Source organism: Stylophora pistillata, chromosome 2 (genome assembly GCF_964205215.1).
Source record: "Stylophora pistillata chromosome 2, jaStyPist1.2, whole genome shotgun sequence".
NCBI lineage: Eukaryota > Metazoa > Cnidaria > Anthozoa > Scleractinia > Pocilloporidae > Stylophora > Stylophora pistillata.
The window spans coordinates 54025897-54044013 of NC_142520.1; the positions used below are offsets into that span (position 1 = coordinate 54025897).

The 18117-nt window shown below is 40.2% G+C and overlaps 2 protein-coding genes and 1 long non-coding RNA gene across 5 annotated transcripts in view; 1 reads left to right on the forward strand and 2 right to left on the reverse strand.

Annotated features, from left to right (window-relative positions):
* LOC148740375 (uncharacterized) overlaps positions 1-18117 on the reverse strand; it is a 28593-nt gene that overhangs the window by 5669 nt on the left and 4807 nt on the right. The window contains exon 5 of one of the 3 annotated variants that reach the window (XM_088750537.1): positions 14678-16055. The exons of the other annotated variants lie outside the window; for them this stretch is intronic. Within the exon in view, the coding sequence (XP_088606663.1) occupies positions 15943-16055 (113 nt within the window). The 3' untranslated portion in view covers positions 14678-15942. Of the gene's footprint in view, positions 1-14677; positions 16056-18117 lie in introns of those variants that run through there. 3 annotated transcript variants of the gene reach the window in all.
* On the forward strand, positions 23-2727 carry LOC148740376 (uncharacterized). Its single transcript, XM_088750525.1, has one exon. It carries the CDS (start codon positions 406-408, stop codon positions 2239-2241), a length of 1836 nt encoding a protein of 611 aa, XP_088606651.1. The 5' UTR covers positions 23-405; the 3' UTR covers positions 2242-2727.
* Positions 11939-13718, reverse strand: LOC148740377 (uncharacterized). Its single transcript, XR_015997153.1, has 3 exons — positions 13642-13718; positions 13059-13221; positions 11939-12833 (listed from the first exon to the last, which is right to left on the reverse strand). It is a non-coding gene; the product is annotated as an uncharacterized LOC148740377 (long non-coding RNA).

The following is an 18117-nucleotide window of genomic DNA, read 5'->3' on the forward strand; positions in this document are numbered from 1 at the left end:
TGAATATATTTATCCTTTTAAGGTGGTACGATACAAAAAAAAATGCAATTTTTGTTGAAAATGAGTCTATTTTTTTTCCATTCGATTTCACTTCTTAAGGCTTTTGTTTAATAGCCCCAAATGTCTTTTTGTGAATAATTTGTCAGGAAATAGTAATAAAATGCAATTTCTAAGGCACTGTTGTTCCGTTGCCATGGAAACGCATTTTTAAATGCGTCCTTTTAGGGCCTAAAAGTGCGATTTCCTCCCAGATCAAAGCAAGCTGATTGCGTCTTGAGTGAGCTATTGGGAGACTGGGGCCCAACAATGACTTTCAGCCTCGTTTTGATATATTTCGGTGAACAGCCGTTATTATCAATCATTCAGTTGTGAATTTTCGCAAGTGAGAGAGCTTCAATCATCAAAATGCCGAAATTTTCGTCTCAGAGACGCAAGAAGCGCAAATTTTATGGAAATCGCTTTTCAAATAGTCCAAGAATTAACGAAGAAGAGTCGATTGTTGTCGAAAGCGCTTCGAGTGGGATACGTGAATCCACAGACGGCATTTCACATGATCAGAGCGAAGCGAAGGAATCTTCGGCTTCGTATCGAAAGCTTCAATCAACTTCCCAAGAAGACAAACCCAAGCCTAAGCTGATCAAGGTAGATAAAGAGGAAACCAGTCCATCCATTACAGGGTTCAGGTTCTGTGATATGGAGGTGCTATCGTCCGTTTTTTCTTTGCTACGTTGTGGCGAATGCGGCGATTTCAGTCTTTTGTTTATGGAAGATAATTTGAAACGGAAGGGATGTGCGTCAACTTTGCGTTTGCTGTGCGAGCAGTGTGGATGGAAACATTCATTTTGCACATCAAAAAAGCAAGGAAAGAGTTTTGAAGTAAATCGGCGAATCGTTTATGGTATGAGAACTCTTGGAAAGGGTTATGCTGGTGCAAGGAAATTCTGCACAATTATGAACATGCCTCCACCTCCAAATGAGAAAGCTTTCCTCAGCAACTCGCGCGTAATCGGCCGTCACATGAAAGCGATTGCAAAGGAAACAATGAAAAAGGCAGGAGAAGAAGTTTTATCTCTCAAGAAGGATGTAAATTCTTCTGAAGGTCTACCTGTGAACTGTGGTGTTTCTTGTGACGGAACATGGCAAAAGAGAGGCTACTCGTCACGCAATGGTTGTGTGACTGTCATATCTATGGACACAGGAAAGGTTCTTGATGTGGAGGCCCTAAGCCAAGGATGCAAACAGTGTGAGCGGCATGAACAAATGGACAAGAATTCTCTCGAATATCAGATGTGGAGAGCTGATCACACCACTTGCAAGTCAAATTTCCAGGGATCAGCACCTGCTATGGAACCAGAGGGTGCAGAGCGCATATTTCAAAGGTCTGTTGAGCTGCACAATCTCAGGTACACTGAATTTTATGGGGATGGGGACAGCAAGAGTTTTTCCAGGATAAAGAATATTTATCAAGATGCTGGAATTTTAGTGGAAAAGAAAGAATGCATTGGTCATGTGCAGAAGAGGGTTGGAACTGCACTTCGCAAATTAAAACGTGACAATCCAGGCCTTGGAGGCAGAGGGAAACTCACAGATAGTCTAATTGATAAACTGCAGAACTATTATGGCATTGCCATAAGGTGCAATGTTGGAAATTTGGCTGGAATGAAGAAAGCTATCCATGCTAGCCTCATGCATTGTGCCTCAAGTGAGGCACGCCCACTTCATAACCACTGCCCAACAGGTAGTGCAAGTTGGTGCAAGTATCAAAAGGACAAAGCCAACCATACGAATCTCTTTAAGCATGGACCTGGCCTTCCTTTACCTGTTATTGCCAAGCTAAAGCCTGAATATATTCGACTTAGTGAGAACAACTTATTGCAGAAGTGCTTACATGGCAAGACACAAAATCAAAATGAGTCTTTGAATGGCATGGTATGGCAAAGGATTCCAAAAGAAATTTATGTTGGAAGGGAGACATTAGAATTAGGACTTTATGATGCTGTTTCTTATTTTAATATTGGTTCAATGAGTATTATTAAGCTTTTCCAAGCCCTTGGTATTCCTTCTGGCAAATATACCGAGGAGGGTTGCAGACTCCAAGACCAGCTTAGAGTTAATATTGCGCAACATAAAAGCAAAGCTACTACCAAGAAGCGACGCAAAGTGATTAGGGGCCTTAAAAAACGAAAAGATGACCATAATAAGCAAACTGAAGGAGTCAGCTATGGCCCTGGTCAGTTTTGAACAATTCAATTCATGGAAACTGTGTTCAAGTCTTGAAAAAATCAGTTTAAAAACTTTAAACCAGTTTTCTCTCAATTTCGAATTTTATGAAACTACCGACACGCTAGCAAAGATAACTTTCCAGCGTTTTATTCAATTCTTCTCATTTTTGGAGTGAGAGATTTCAGTATATTTTTGCATGCAATGAACTAGAAACATACACTTAGGTGCATCTTTTGTTGTTAAATGACCAAAATGAGATTGCTCATCTTATCAATTCCTGAAAGTTGTTGTGTTTTCTTTAATATTTTCCATTCTATATGACTGAGAGGTGTTTCTGTAGTTCATTGCATGCAGGTGCATGTAAAGATCATTGTCTAAAAATTTTGTGAATTTTTAATCTAATGTTAAAGAGTTATGACTGTTCTTGTTTGGTTGCCCACCGGGGGGCATCATTTGCTAATTCTCAGCAGCAATAATAAAATATCAAGTCAAAAACTGCAAAAATACAGTTGTCTCCATGTGTCAATTTAGGTGATATAGATAACTTTTTGTAAAAAAACATGAAAAAATGTTGATTTTTTGAGGGTTGTACCACCTTAATTATTATTGCGAGCATTCTCAGAGAGAGCCCTTCTACGTGCCCGCCTTCGAACAATTGTCCCCAGCTGTCAGATCTGGGAGTCGCGCGGTGGTTCTTAAAAAAGAAAAAAAAATGTTCGCCAGTAATCTGACCGCAATGAAGAAAAAAAAAAACATCTGAAGTTCTCAGGATCAAGAAAACTTATTGAGTGCTCGGCCCTTATCCAGGAGCGGGTGGGCGATAAAGATCTTTCCTGATTACGGGATAAAGGATTGGAACTGTCGGAAAGAAGCTCTATCCATGCAACACTGGCGATTGTGAAAAAAATTATCTTTTGCCTTATTGTGTGATATGCACAGAGGCCCACGCGAGGCGAGGCCCGCTTATCCTCTCGCGTGACCCACCCTTCACGCGTGCCTCGCGTTTGCTTCGCTCTTCCCTTCACTCCCCTGTAAAACAAAAAACAAATCACTACTTGTTCTATAATCTTATATTTATTCGGGGAATTTTTTTTTTTTTTTTTTTTTTTTTTACTATATTACCTTATACCAAGATTTTGTTGGTAGCTCTGCTGTATGTATCAACACTTTTGTACAGGTTATATCTTGTAAAACTTAAAGTTATTGAACAGTCAGGTGCCCACCATAGAACCCTATCGACAACAGTGTAGCCAATTACCAATTCAAACAAAGGAAGTTTGGTGCATGCGTTTTCGTCTGGGTTGAGTTGTGGGATGTCGTGTGCTTCTGGTTAAGTTATAAAGTTGTTTTTCAAAATGGTGGCATCCGCAGTCGAATTTGTGGCAAGAAAAAGAACTTTCAATGGTTTGGTTTCTCTTTAGAGTCTCAAAACGTGGTAAGAATTTAACGTTTTTGTATACTTTTCCCCAGTGGATATAGACATTTCAGGGTTTCCGGAGTATACTACTCCTATATATTAGCTAACTTGCAGTGGACCTTTGGTGGTGTTCGACCGGTGCAGGATTGGTGCAGGCCTCTGTCTTAAACAGGTTCGAGTAAAGTGCACATAGATAACGAAGCTAACTGTAAATTTCTTCACAGTAGTCACAACTTGAAAAAAAATCAGCTATTTTAAGCCACTTTTATCGCGTGTGATGATGGAAATTGTAAAAATGCTAGTGTATTCCGTGATTTAGAGGCGTAAGTGATGTCTTGAAAGTTTGCGTGATTGCACGAGCCGCTGGAAAGTGCAATTTGAAAACTTTCCAAAACATCTTTTCTGAATATTACAGAATCTATGAGCAATTTACACGACCTTTTGTCTTTGTTATTAACAAAATCACTTTTCAGGGCAACTTTCACATTCTAGGTGCGCATAGCTCTAAAAATCTCCGGCAATGGTTTTGAAAACGTTTCTGCTCTCTTAAAATTGGGTTTAATCGATACGATAGATAGATAGATAGATAGTTCATTAGAATATCGAACATGGCAGTCCGTAGGCTTCGTTACAATTACTAAGAACTAGGAATAAATAAATTCCAAATACAAATTGAAATTATAATAAAACCATAAATGTGAAAAACTCTCTATATATGACTATGTATAAACTAGTCTAAAAAAAAATTTTTTTATGTACACGTACTTGGAATAAAAGTGTTCTTAAAACGATTTGTATGTGTACGGGGCATGGCATAAGCCCTGGACTGTCTTAGATTATATCTGTGTTCTCTCTTAGGAGGTAAGACAGGCACGACGTTGTGATCCGGGCATGACATGATAGACTCGAAAAGCTTCCTACACAGAGCCACGCGTCTTGCGTGCAAGGTTACTAAGTCGAACCTGGCCAAACATTCGAAATATGACGCATAAGGACAAATGATGGAGAGCGCTCTCTTTTGTACTCGTTCAATGTCGTCACTGAGATACTGTGTAAGCGCGTGATGGAAAACTGGCGTACTTTACTCTAAAACAGATCTTTTCACGGTGCAATAAAAATTTATAATGTCGCTCAGTGGAACGTTGGCGCGCTTTAGAAGAACAATAAAATAAAGGCGCTTGTTCGCTTTCTTAATGCACTCTGAGATATGTTCATTCCATTTTAAATCTGAGCTTATAGTGACTCCTAGGATTTTTACACTGTTTGATACTGATAGTTCCTTGCCATGAATCACAATTGGTGGAAAATTGTGAGTGTTCCTTTTAAAGTCAATGCGCATCTCCTTGCATTTATCCGCGTTCAGTTCCATCCTATTTTCGATCGACCACGCCTCAACAGCGGAAACTGCGCTTTGTACATCACTGGTCAAACCTCGCGGTATCGTTTGGGCGATAGTCGTGTCGTCTACATACTTCCAAGTGAGCGCGTCGACCTCAAGATCGTTGATCATTAATAAGAACAACCAGGGACCAAGCTGGTCTCCTGTGGTACCCCGGCGGGGACTGAGCCCCATTCTGACCTGCAGTCTGACGACAACCTGACACGTTGTTTCCTGTCTGACAGAAAATCCAGCACCCAGACGCGAACCCACCGTGGCATGTCCAAGGCTTCGATCTTACTGGTCAGCAAATTGTGATCAATAAGATCAAAAACCTTACGATAGTCGAAAAATACCACTCTAACAGCCGCGCCTGTGGCGTCAGTGGCTTGTGACCAGTTATGTACCATGGAAATCAGAGCGTACAAGGTGGAGGATCTTGGAATACCGCCATATTGGTTCGGGTCTATAATCTGCAACACCGCTGGACTGACGTATCTGAGTACCACAAAATCTTCGGCAACCTTAGAGATAGCGGGCGTCAAGGAGACAGGACGCAGGTGCTTAGTAGCATCTACCACGGGTTTTTGCTTAGGGAGAGGCACCACGTCCCCAAGCTTCCAAGAGGCGGGAGGCCTTTGTTCTCTAAAGCTCGCGGTCAGTATAGATGTAATAGGCTGTGCGAGAATCACTGCATATTCCCTCAAAAGCCAGTTACCGATGTCGTCAAGTTCAACTGCCTTCCTAGGGTTTAGATCGGTTAGAGCGTGTAGGACATCAAATTCCGTAATTAAAGGCATATCGGAGTCCTCCACTACAGTCGGGACAGCGTATAGGGGTTGGTAATGCTTCATGGGTTCTAAGAACACAGCGTTGATGGCGTTAGCTAGTTCAACGTCACTTAGGCGATCAAAACTGTCCCCGAGCTGAAGGTTGGAAAGGAGACTTTCAGAAGATGACGCAGGATTCATACCGGCGATTCGTTTAACTGCGCCCCACCACTGCGAGGGCTTGTTGTTCTTTAAATTATTCACTTTGCTTGCATAGTATTTACTGCGAAGTGACTTACGCGTGCAGTTGACGTCATTTCGATATCGCCGGTATTGATCCATGTCTCCATTGTGGAAGGCGTGTTGACGGATCTTAATGAGGTTCTTAAACCGCTCAGTAACCCACGGGGGGTCATTCAGGTGAAGTCTGACATGTATAACCGGCATTAAGTGGTCAAGACCAATTTTGATGAAATACGTAAACAGCGCCAACAACATCGATCACTTTATTTCCTGGCGCATTCTCTCATCGCACTCACCGTATAACAGTTCAACTAAAAGATGTAACCTCTACCTCAAAGAAAAATTCCTAATCATCTGCCGGCCCGAACTATCGACACTAAACAAACGTAATGAACTCGTGTCTTCATGCCGCCACAGAAGCAAAGCCCTCCTACGCAACAACTAAACTGTCAATTTCGCGCTGCATAAATTAGACTAGTTAGATCATGCAAATTATATTGTATATAAGCAATGGTAAAGTTTATTCTCATTAAATCCCCTGATGAGTGGGCGACCACGAAACAGGCTTGTAGGGATGAACTTGTAGTTTACTTGTCTTTTTCCTCTCACAATATATACTTCGCTCTACTTCTATGTATTGAGCACTGTTCTACGAAAATCAAGTCACACTTTATATATATATATATATATACATTTCTGTCAGGTTATGTTAACTAAAGGTAGTGGCGTGGTGGTATTCTGGCTAGCGTGTCGGACTCTCTGTCTAAAGCTTAAGGTATGTGAGCAACGGATCAAGTCTAAGGACGATCAGCTATTTTTGACATTTTAGGTTTTCTTCTGGGACTTTCTCTGTTATTGTGTTATTCGTTCTCCTCTCAGGTGTACGGTTGGTTGCCAGTGAACATGATGAATGCGAAAAAGCTAAAAGAACTTTGATGTAACACGAACATTTCGTCCACTGCGAGTTGTTACAGCTCGCAGAAAAGTCATTTCGTCCTCTAGGTCACTGTCTACAGTTGCAGGAAATTCGCTTCCAGATTCTGTGTCGTATTCAGATTCTTGTTCGTCGTCTGTGCCTTTCTGGTTTTCTTTGTCTTGACGCTTTCTGTTGCTTTCAACAGGACATCCCACGTCACCTACAGCGTCCACATGTCTCAGAGTTGCCTCCATCGTTATCTTCTCCTTTGGTTGCTCAGAAGTGGAATACATGTTAAGTGGCAGAGTTCCTGCTTTGAGCATTGTTGTTTCCTGGCGTACTGTTCGCTGCCTGACAGCTTTTCCGTTGTTTGCTGCCCATTCCAACATCGACTCTCACTCTCGATCGTTAAGTTTTCTCGCCGGCTTCAGGTGGGACATCCGGGGAAGGGCATTGAGTGGCGTTGCCTGACCAACGATAGGATAATAGGACTTCTCGTGAGTGTAGTAGTAAGCCGCCCACTGAACGACTCTTTTTATGCTCTCGTACACTGTATTGGCTAGATTCTGTGTAAACTGTAGCAAAGTTGGGAACTGCTCTTTAAAGTGACCTATTGCATGGAGGTTTTCGACTTGAACAGTGAGACAAGTGTGCAGGTGAATCTTGTAATCTGGATTCAGTTCCTTTAACAGCAGTTCCAGAGCTCTCAACCCCTCAAGTATCATGCTGACGGAAGATAGTGTTTGTCTGGACACAGTTCCTATGGCACCCGAGGGTTTGCACGGTTTCTCAAAGAAGCTGATGACATTTTGAACTGTTTCCTTCAAAAATGGTCTAGAGTTTCGAGTTTGCATATAGCTTCTTCTAAAGAGAGCTTTTCTGCCTTTTGGTGCTTTAAATGGATAGAGAACGCTTTGTAAAGAAGTCCCAAATGTCTTAAAAACTCTACAGTTCCTTTTATTGTCGTAACTAATTTGACAGCACCGGTTTGCGCATCAGTAACAAAAATGTTTTTGTCGCACTCAACACAAATTCCCACAGGCTGAGAAAAGCAGGCGTTCTCGGCTTTACCGTTGGAATTTCCCTCATTTCCTGTTCCAGCAATAACACTAACTTTTTGACGTGGGATCTTTGCCTTGATTTGACGTCCTTCTGTGTCAACAAAAACAATGCCACCTTTATTAGGAGCAACATGCGAACTTTGTACGCAATCTAGTGTTCCGTTCTTGACAATCGTGTCAACCACTAGGTCTGTCATTTTTATGGCAGCTACACCACCGGGCACTCCTTTATGTGACACATAAAGAATGTTTCCATTTACGCACATGGAAACCACTTCTTTGCAGCCATTTGGATAACGAGAGAAAAAGTTAACATTTCCCTTAACCACTACCCCATCCATCTCCAGCGTGATCATGTAAATTGCTTCGTCCACATCGCTGGAACAAACAAGAATAGACTCGCTTGCCTTGGCAATACAAAAAGGCTTGATTCTCTCAGACAAATAAACCATCGTAAAATCGATACTTCGTTCTTTATAGGTTTTCTCCAAGTTCTTTAGGTAATTTTCAAGCCTTTCTCCGAGCACCTGGACCGTGCCATGTTGGGGGAGTCCTCTCTGAAGAAGCTTGCTAATGAGATCTGACTTTTTCAACGCCTTGACCTGCAACCTTGGTTTCGCCGATATTGGAACTATCTGAATTCCAGTGGGCTGACAAAGATACGCTATGCCACCAGAGTATACCCTAGAAGTGGCACCTAAGTATTCTCCGAGGATTTTAACGTCTGCACGAACATGCAGCCTTACTTCCAACAGCCTTGAAGAATTCTTCACTGGCGCATAGTCGAGGACAAGAATTTTGCCACGGTCTCCAACACAAACTGCAATTGGGTGAGGGTACATGCCAATTTTGTTGGTTTCCGAGATCCTATAACTGTCAGGGACAATTGAAAGGACTACGTGGTCGATGCTCTCTAAGTGCAACAGGACGTTCCCCTTTGACAAGTGTAGAACACAGTCTACATCCATTCTATCCTTGTTGAGGACGCTGTCCCGTGGCAGTATTTTCTTAAGGTTGGTCGTTTTCGTGTTTGTTATCACGGGTATCGGAAAATTATTTCTCTGTTTCACGTATCACGACAATCATATCATTCACGGTTCACGAATTTTAAAACTTTTAGATTACGGATCACAGAAAATAAATTAGTCCGATCACGTTTCACGTGAAACCCCCTTACGGCCCCTCAAATATACGCCCTTAAAAAGATATAGACCGAATTATTCTGACAAATTTTCGCGAATTTTTCGAACGCATGAAAAAAAGTGTATTAAATCTCGCTATTATTGTGATTATTAGTAAGAATAAGGCCCGATCCTCGCTCCTTGATCCCCGATCTTCGATCCTCCATCCTGGTTTTCCAGGGTATACCATCTTCAGTGTTCTTAACAGTGAGTAAAGGACGCTCATGTGTTAAAGCTCTAGCTATTTATTTTCATGTCAGACACTTTGACTAAAGCCTTTTTGTAAAATTTTTCTGTACTCATAAAAATACTGCTTGACTTATACATCATGTTAACAGCAAGGCTATTGTGAACAAGAAAATATTGAAATCTCAATACAGAGTTCTCCAAGCTGCTTTTACAAGAACATTCAGTCTACTTTTGTTGTAAAAAATAATATCCAACAGGAAAGAAATTATTAGCGCAGTTCTATGGTTGGTTATGTTTTAGAACATAGCTAGCAGAGTCGCGCAATCAAATTCATTATACGTAAGCGTGCTCAAAATCCCGATAGTGCACGCTGATAGCGTCAGCAAATCCGACTTCGCCAGAAATTTTTTTCGCGCGAGCGGCCATTGCTAGTGCGGGGAAAAAGAATACATTTCGCGACAATAATGGATACAAACAGAAACTCGGCCTGCTAGTCCGAAAACGAAGACAATGTTTCGACCTTTTCCCATGGGCTAGAGTTCTTAAATGAGGCAGAAAAAGAGAAAAACAAAGGAAAAGGAGACTCGGCATCAGCGCCGTCACGATTCGCTTCAACTGATATTGTTGTCCGTTTTTCGCGTCGCATTTGATGCACAATTCCACCGGCTATGTTCTAAAACAATTGGTTCATGCTTTCAGCTGTGCACTATCGAGTTATGGAGCACGTGGGAAGTTTGGAGAGCACTCAAGAAGCTAGAGTTGCCCTCGGCTATCGCCTCGGGCAACTCTTACGCTTCTTTCGTGCTCTCCAAACTTCCCGCGTGCTCCATAACTCGATAGTGCACGCTAAAGCATGAACCAATTGTTAATTAGTGTAATAACCTTAGACAGTTGTAAATAAATAGACACCAAAACATGAATGATTTCTACTCTGATCTGTGAAGTAGGTTATTTTCAGACCCGTCACTTGATTTTATTCTCTTTAAGTTGTTTTTGTTTAATTGACACAACCAATGAATCAGGAGATGGTCCTGGTTCTTTTATAAGAACTGATTGAATAAGTCCTCCTCTGATAGAATTCATTGTTTAGATTACAAAAATGTCAGCCAGAATAAGGTTTCTATTTTCTTTTTTCTTTTTTTAACAGAGTTTGTCACCTAGGGTGATGCTTTTAAGACTACAGTTTTCAGTTCAAGACACGTCTTGCATGAAATCTAAATCACCAACAGTTGCCCCACAAATTATGTTATGGAATAAACAAAGTAAAATTAAAGGAGTATAAAGAAAACTGAAAATTTTTTGTTTATGTTTAAAGTACTGTGATTACAAACTGATTATGATTACAGTGTGATAATCTGTACGGAAAGTTTTTTAAGTTTGCAACCTAGGTAGCAGTATTTTCCAGAGGTTTTTCGGAAAAGTTAGGTGAGTTGTAGAATTCTTACTGGTGAAATGTATAGCGATTCTGAGAACTTAACTTAAGACACCAAAGTGGCAAAATCGGAAGACAACAGGGAGCAATATCCACTGATTGAAATACCTAGCAGCTATTTTGTTTACTCATGGTACACTATTTTCCTTCAACCAAATTTGTCTTTGCCTCACCTTGAATTAAAGCTTTCTTGGAGTCCTCATTAGAAATTACAGAAAGAGCTTAAAAACCTTGAACTAAATTGGCAAAAACTATCAGCAAAATTAAAACTATCAAAGACACGCTGAAATCTCTGCCAGCAAACTGAATTACCACTAATTTTGAGTGCAAATTCACTTTGCAAGTGGTTTTTGTTTTCATCAGTAAATAACATTTTCTGTAAATATCTAAATGAAAATCCAGTTAGTTTGTCACAACAATTTTCTTGATCATGAAGGAAAATATGTGAACTTGTCCTTCTCGGCAGGGGGTTTCAGTAAGTCCGATCAAAACTTTCAGTTCTTCCCTTACAATGCCCAGCTAAAAAAAAGGCTTAAAACACAGGAGCAACCAATAAGTTCAACTACATTTTGAATAAAACATTTGACAATGTTAAAAACAAAATTGTCGTCATTGTTTTTGATGTTCAAAGAGTCTTTGCGATGTCCTCCAAACCAAAAGCTTTTCAAATTAAAATCTGGGAGCTTATAATAATAATAATAATATACGTTAATTGAAGCTCCCCCTTAGGGGCTTTTCAGCCACAATGTAGACTAACTAAGAGCTTAAAAATCCCCACTGGCAGGAGGCAGACCAGTGGGCTCTTTACAGAGCGCAGCCGAGGAGTTGAACTAGGGGCAACCGAGAACAAATCCAATGAGTGGCAGGGTGGAGGACTTGAACCCGGGACACCGGATTACAAGTCCAGCACCCTAACCACTCGGCCACGCCGCCTCCTTACCAATAGCTTGCCAATAGCTTACAATAGCTTTACCAATAGCTTTACAGAGCGCAGCCGAGGAGTTGAACTAGGGGCAACCGATAACAAATCCAATGAGTGGCAGGGTGGAGGACTTGAACCCGGGACACCGGATTACAAGTCCAGCACCCTAACCACTCGGCCACGCCGCCGTCCTGTCCAATAGCTTGCCTCGTATGGCGCTATTGGACAGGACGGGAAGACGTTTCAGTTTTCTATGGGTATATAGGCAAATAAAAAATAGATTTTTGACCAATCAGAGCATGCTTTGTGTCTAAGTTATGTCACAACAGTAATAAAATTGTATATTTAAGAAGGAATTTCCCAAAACTACGTGCATTGTCATAAACATGCAGCAATAAAATTGTATATTTAAGAAACAAGAGACAACAAGGCAAATACTGGAATTGACATTTTTTGGCCTAAAACGCACATTTGAGTATGCTGTGGTTTCTACATCTTAATACAAAAGATTGTTAACGAATCACAAACATCTTAGTTCAAAAGTTTCTATGAATTTGAATTGCACCTTTCTACTTGTCAATCACGGAAGTAGACAGCGAGCAAGTTTAATCTATTTAATCAAATATCAGACGTGCCAGTTGATCAAATTGATCGTGCATAGTTTAGTTACTATATAAACTTAAGAGGTTTCGAGTACATTCTAATTTCTGTCAGATAAAATCATTGAGTTGACTGAAAATTTTTCAGTGTCATCCGTTCAAACGCTTCCATTGTTTATAATTGTTGTGAAAAACTAATTGACGTTCAACTACCAGACAGAGCAATTAACGATCGATCAGAGCTGACTGATGTCAACAAGATCAGAAACCGTTTCTCCCATGCTTTCCATTGCAATTGTCTTTCAAAATTTCCCGTTAAAAGGGCTGTCAAGTTATAATCACTGTTTTCCTTTTCCTGCTGCTCAGAGTTTTTACTTCAACGCATCTATTACAGAACGCCGACTGATTGCGCCTATCAAGATCCTGCAAGATCTTATGTTGATAGTGCTCTGCATTTGACGGGCGTCGCTAAAGTACGAAGGACAGATTAGAACCCAGCAAACTAAAAATGCAAAGGAAAAGAGATACTATTGAAGATACCAGAGAATTAGATTAAACTAACTGAAAATGACTCGCAAAAACATTTGAGGGGAAATGACTTCCGTGCGTTCGGGCGGCAAGCTCGAGTCCGCCATTGAATTATCCTTGTCCGCGTTTCAGGAGTGTAGTTAGCCTAGTAATGCTATACGTAACATATAGACTAAATTATTATTTGTGTTGAACTTACGTCTCAGTAAAGTATAAAACAACTGCTGCCAATAACAGCGAAATCGAAGAAAGATTGTCAACAATCTTATTGTTCAACTGGACTCAACTTGTTGTAGACACTCCTTAACTCACATTAAAGTTCCATTTCCATCACAATGTTTCTCCCAGGTAACGCGACCCAGCTATGACAAGAAGAAAGGGCGTGTATATGGGTAGACTATAACAAGGGACGGGGGAAGGTTGCCTCTTCGCTGCGTCGACGGACAAGTTATCTAGTTAATTGATTTTTTTGAAGGTATCAAAGTAATATTTGATAAATGTAAATTAATCGGTGTTAAAAAGTGATAAAAAATTGTCCAAGCGTTTGAAATTAATCACAAAAAACAGGTTTGGGGTGTGTTCCGCGGAAAAAAAGGAACAGGAACGTGATTGAAAGTTCCGTGAGGCGGGAGGGTAATACTTCAACAGCTCGGTTACTCTTGGCACTCTAGGATACTTTCAAATGGTGAAGATAAAAATTCTTGTGGGTTTTACTCCATACTCTACCCTCAGGCCAGTTACAGCAGTGTCATTACAAGAATCGTGGGTGGAGTAGTACTTACTTATGCAAGACCTCTCTTAAAATGCCCTAAGAACGTCCGACACCATTAGGAAAAGCCATTAAGCTCTTTACCTCGATCTGTTGTTATCATTGTTTGGCTGGTGAAAAAACTAATTTCTGAGGGGTGGAGGGTGAGGAGCTGTTTATTACTCTTTAAAGTATATAGTTCTGAGACCCGTAGCACGACACATCTGGAGGACTCAGTAATACTGCGTGTAATACGACGTATTTGAACACTTTCGTTCGTGGTTTTTTACGTTCGTGTGTCTCTTTTAATGTTTTTTTGGTGTGTGAACAAAGCCGCTGATGGACAAGATAGAACTGTTATCCGAGAGCCAGACCAAGTACTGACTTATGTAAATTTTGAGGCTCTCCTATCTCAACATCACCAGCATTGGTTCAGATTATGTCATGGAAGGCAGTGAGGGTGGATTGACTTGTGTCAACATGCCTTCATGCTTCTCCTTCAACCTGGCTGTACTTCAAATGTTAGAAAAGTACTAAGAAAAGGTCGGTATTGTCTTTCTCCTGCCAACTTCTTACACAACTGGTATTTTACATCACGTTAAGTGCTACCTTGCTATATGAGACAAGCAATCGATTGTAGCATACACTTGTTTTCATTCATCAACAATTTAGAGATTTTTCTTCGGCAAAAACTTCGATAAAACTTTGAATCCTCTTCAACAACAAGTTAAGAATGGGAGGCCTGCACGGAACTGTAACTTTGGGGTTTATAACTTTAGTCTCCATGTATCAGTTGGCCTTTTCAGAACAATGGGACATCGGCGCTGGACATTACGAGAAGAACAATTATGAATGCGTTTTACATGAAAGGGTACACTGGGAAACATTGTGAAATCGGTAAGAAACCTTATACTTTTTAAGCCAAGAGCTTTTTCAACTGAGAGGAGTTTTACTAACACACTACATACTGACATAGTTCTTATCTAGAAATCATAAGAGTCATAAGGTGAATTTGATATGTCTGTCAGCAACCTGCAGTTGATGATGGAGGCATAACGCACTAAAATGATAGTTCTTTTTTTTTATTTTTTTATTTTACTCGCCTTAACCCTGATTCTGGATCTACTTGAGTATTCTATGAAAATTGTTCTACACCCATGAGGAAGTCCTCATGGGTGTAGAAATCAACATGAAAGACGGGGAGTTGATGCGCAGCGTGCAGGGTTTGATAGTTTAAGTTCTCGTTTTGTGGGCATTCCACCCTTCCCACCCCCTGCTCCACCTCACAGTACCACCAAACTGTAACTACCCTTAAGCAGCTTACAACGTAAGCTTCTCCTTAACAGGGATTTTTTATGATTCGAACCTTGTCTTCGTTATATGCTCTTGTACCGCATAACCAATCAGGAAGCAGCATTTTTTACCACGAGGTACCGAGAACTTTTGATTGGCATATTTTAAATTTCAAATTCTGGCGGAAATTTCTAACGGTTATGAATTCTGTTACGGAAATTAGTAATGGCTAATTTGAGCGACGTAAGAGTGGTGCGTCATTAATAAATGGCGACGTAAAGGAACATAATGCCTATGATATGGAATAAAAACGAAACAACAGTGACATCCATGCGGGATGTCGCCTCATATCTATCAACATTCAGGAGAATAACTTGCTCGTTCGATCCTTCCTTGCAGGAAATTTTCATTTTTGGCAGGTGAGAGCGCGTCATTTGCACGTTCTCGCAGAGATTGAACACGTTTGAGCCTCCAGAGTTCACTTAATCTTGGAATAATTCCAGGTTCCGAACCTGCAAGTCGTCTGGAGTATCGTGGTTCCATTTTATGAAGAGATTTTGAGGGTTAACTAAAGTAGAACACTTGATCCCTCATTTGTTTGGTGCAAGCAAATGACTGTACTCCGTACTTACACATTACACGTGTTAAGTAAATATGATCCTCACGAAATTCGCACCGCGCGAGTTTCTCAGCTAAAGTACGGGCCTTTTCACATGGAGGTGAAGCTTTTTGGCTTTTCGTTCACAGCTTAGCTTTCTCCAGCTTATTACTTCTCGTTAGGAAAAGTGACTACCAAGATCTACCCATTTAATTCCTTACAAAGGGTTGATCTGATCATCGATCTAGAATTACACAAAACTTTTCGAAAACCTAAAGTTCAACGTGATCCATTCATTTCGGCACTTGGAAATTGGCTAATTATTAATATCCTCATTACTAAAATTACTAAAGACATTTTAAGTCCATTTTAAAAATCATTTGAAACTTGAAAAATTACATAACATTAACAATACGTTACATTAATCCAATGGAGCAGAACACTTCAGGAACCAATCCACCCTCTGTAAATATAATAAATAAAAACTGCCAGAAGGCCAAAAACCACGGCTACTATATTGAATGAGTTCCATCTGGTGGTCTTCTTCGAAGGTTGAGCTAGACAACAAGGAGAACGAATTAATATCATTAAAGTTATTCTAATCCAAGTGGTAAAAACAATAGAGGTCGACAAGTAAGCGAACTTTTGAGGACTCAAAATAAATAAGGAAAGCAAAAGACAACGTGAAATATTTTAGTGTAAAAAGCGAGGGAGAATTTCGTTTAAGCCTGATTACAACGGAAATCAGTTTTTTTAACTACAGGCCAAGGGCACTTGAAAGGCCGCCAAAGAAATTGAATATTAAATACTTTATTATAGGAAATTAACAATGCACTTTATTAACGCGATTTTACAAAATTCGCGTTAATTTAAATGTATCTTGATTAATGTGGAAGTAAATTTAATGCACGCTATTTTACAACATTGTTATTTTAAAGCACCCTTATTTCGTTACAAAGCCTTACTCGTTCATGACTACTCTATTGGCTCTTCAGAGTCACTATCTGACAGGACGTCTACGTTTAAAATCGAGTTCAAAATGTCTTTTGATTGATCTTGATACTCCTCTGTCCCCTCGAGAGGAGAGCTCACTTCTGTTTTCCTCTTTAAAATTTCCAATACTCGTTCGTCCTCCTAATACACGGTTACTTTTACTGGAATTTCTAAGCCGCCCTGAACCAGTGGAGACCGTTTGTATTTTATAGCTTTCACCTTCCCCATTACTTTAGATCCTCTCTTCAATGAAAACCAGATATATCGACTCAGTTTTATGGAAATACGCCAAGCAGGGGTGGGAAATAACGTTCCTGCCAGAATTGTTTGTCCAGCAACTGCAAACCGGTCGTATTTGTTATCTTTTTCTTACTTAACGTGAGGTTTTGCTTCGTGCATTTTAACAGTTACTCCATTCAGGCTTACTGGATATGAGATTATTAAATTCAACTTGGTGCTTATCACCTCATTAGTTAATTATCACCTCATATTTGGTGCACCAACATGGAATAACTGTTGAATATTAGTGCCGATTATAGGAATTTATCAAATCTGCAGTTACAATAAGCTTTGTGTGAAACTTGTGTTGACTTTTTGTTATGCACATTTACTAGCAACGAAAGATTTCATCTCTCTGGAAAGTTGTACCAAACAAGGTGTTCCTTGAACTGATCAAGTTTAAAACAGTAGCCAGAATGGTGTACTCGGGTTTTGGTGATCGATCCTAGTGACTGATGTACCGGTTAAAATGGTCTAACCAGTTAAAATGAACCAACCAGTTTAAATAACTCAAATGGTGTTGACCCACCAACTAGTAAAAACGGTCCTACTAGTTAAAATGGTTCAACCAGTAAAAATGATTTAAATAGTTGACCTCGTTCCTCAAGTATGAATGATCCAACTGGTTAAAAGGGTCCAACAAGTTAAAAGGATGAAAGTGGTTAAAGTTATCCAACCAATGAAAATGATAGCTCCAGTGAAAATGTCCAACCAGTTAAAATGATCTACCTAGATCAAAAAAATGAAGCCGCCTTATTGGGTACCACTACCTAAGATGGTCCAAACAGTGAACAGCTGAGCACAAAGGAAGTTTAAGAGATTCAATTTTGCAAGTTTTCGAAAGAGTTCCAAAACTAACATGCAAATAGCTCAGTGTAAAACATTGAAGCTTTTACGACTTCACCTCATTCCTACGAACGTTCGCATCTGATACACGTCAATTCGTCTTTGTCGTCCTCGAACGATCAATATATATATTTATTACACGACTCGGGCAGTCAGAGGGCCAATAACTAAAATCAACCAATCAAAATGCACTATTGCCGGTCAATATTCTCTCAGTATTGGACCGAGCACTGTCCCGAATGGTCCCGAATGATGCCGCACTTGTGTCCCTTTGAACTTCAGTCGTATAATAAATCTCTTATTAACCAAGCTTGCTCAGGACCGTACTAGAAGAATATCGGCGTTCGGTCCGTACTGTCAAGACCTCGGGCCGATATTCTCCCAGTACGGCCCTCGCGCTAGGTTTATAAGATATATATATATATATATATATATTGACGTGTATTGAATATGTATCTTCAATTGCAAACTTGAAACCATTGTCGATTCATAATAATTACA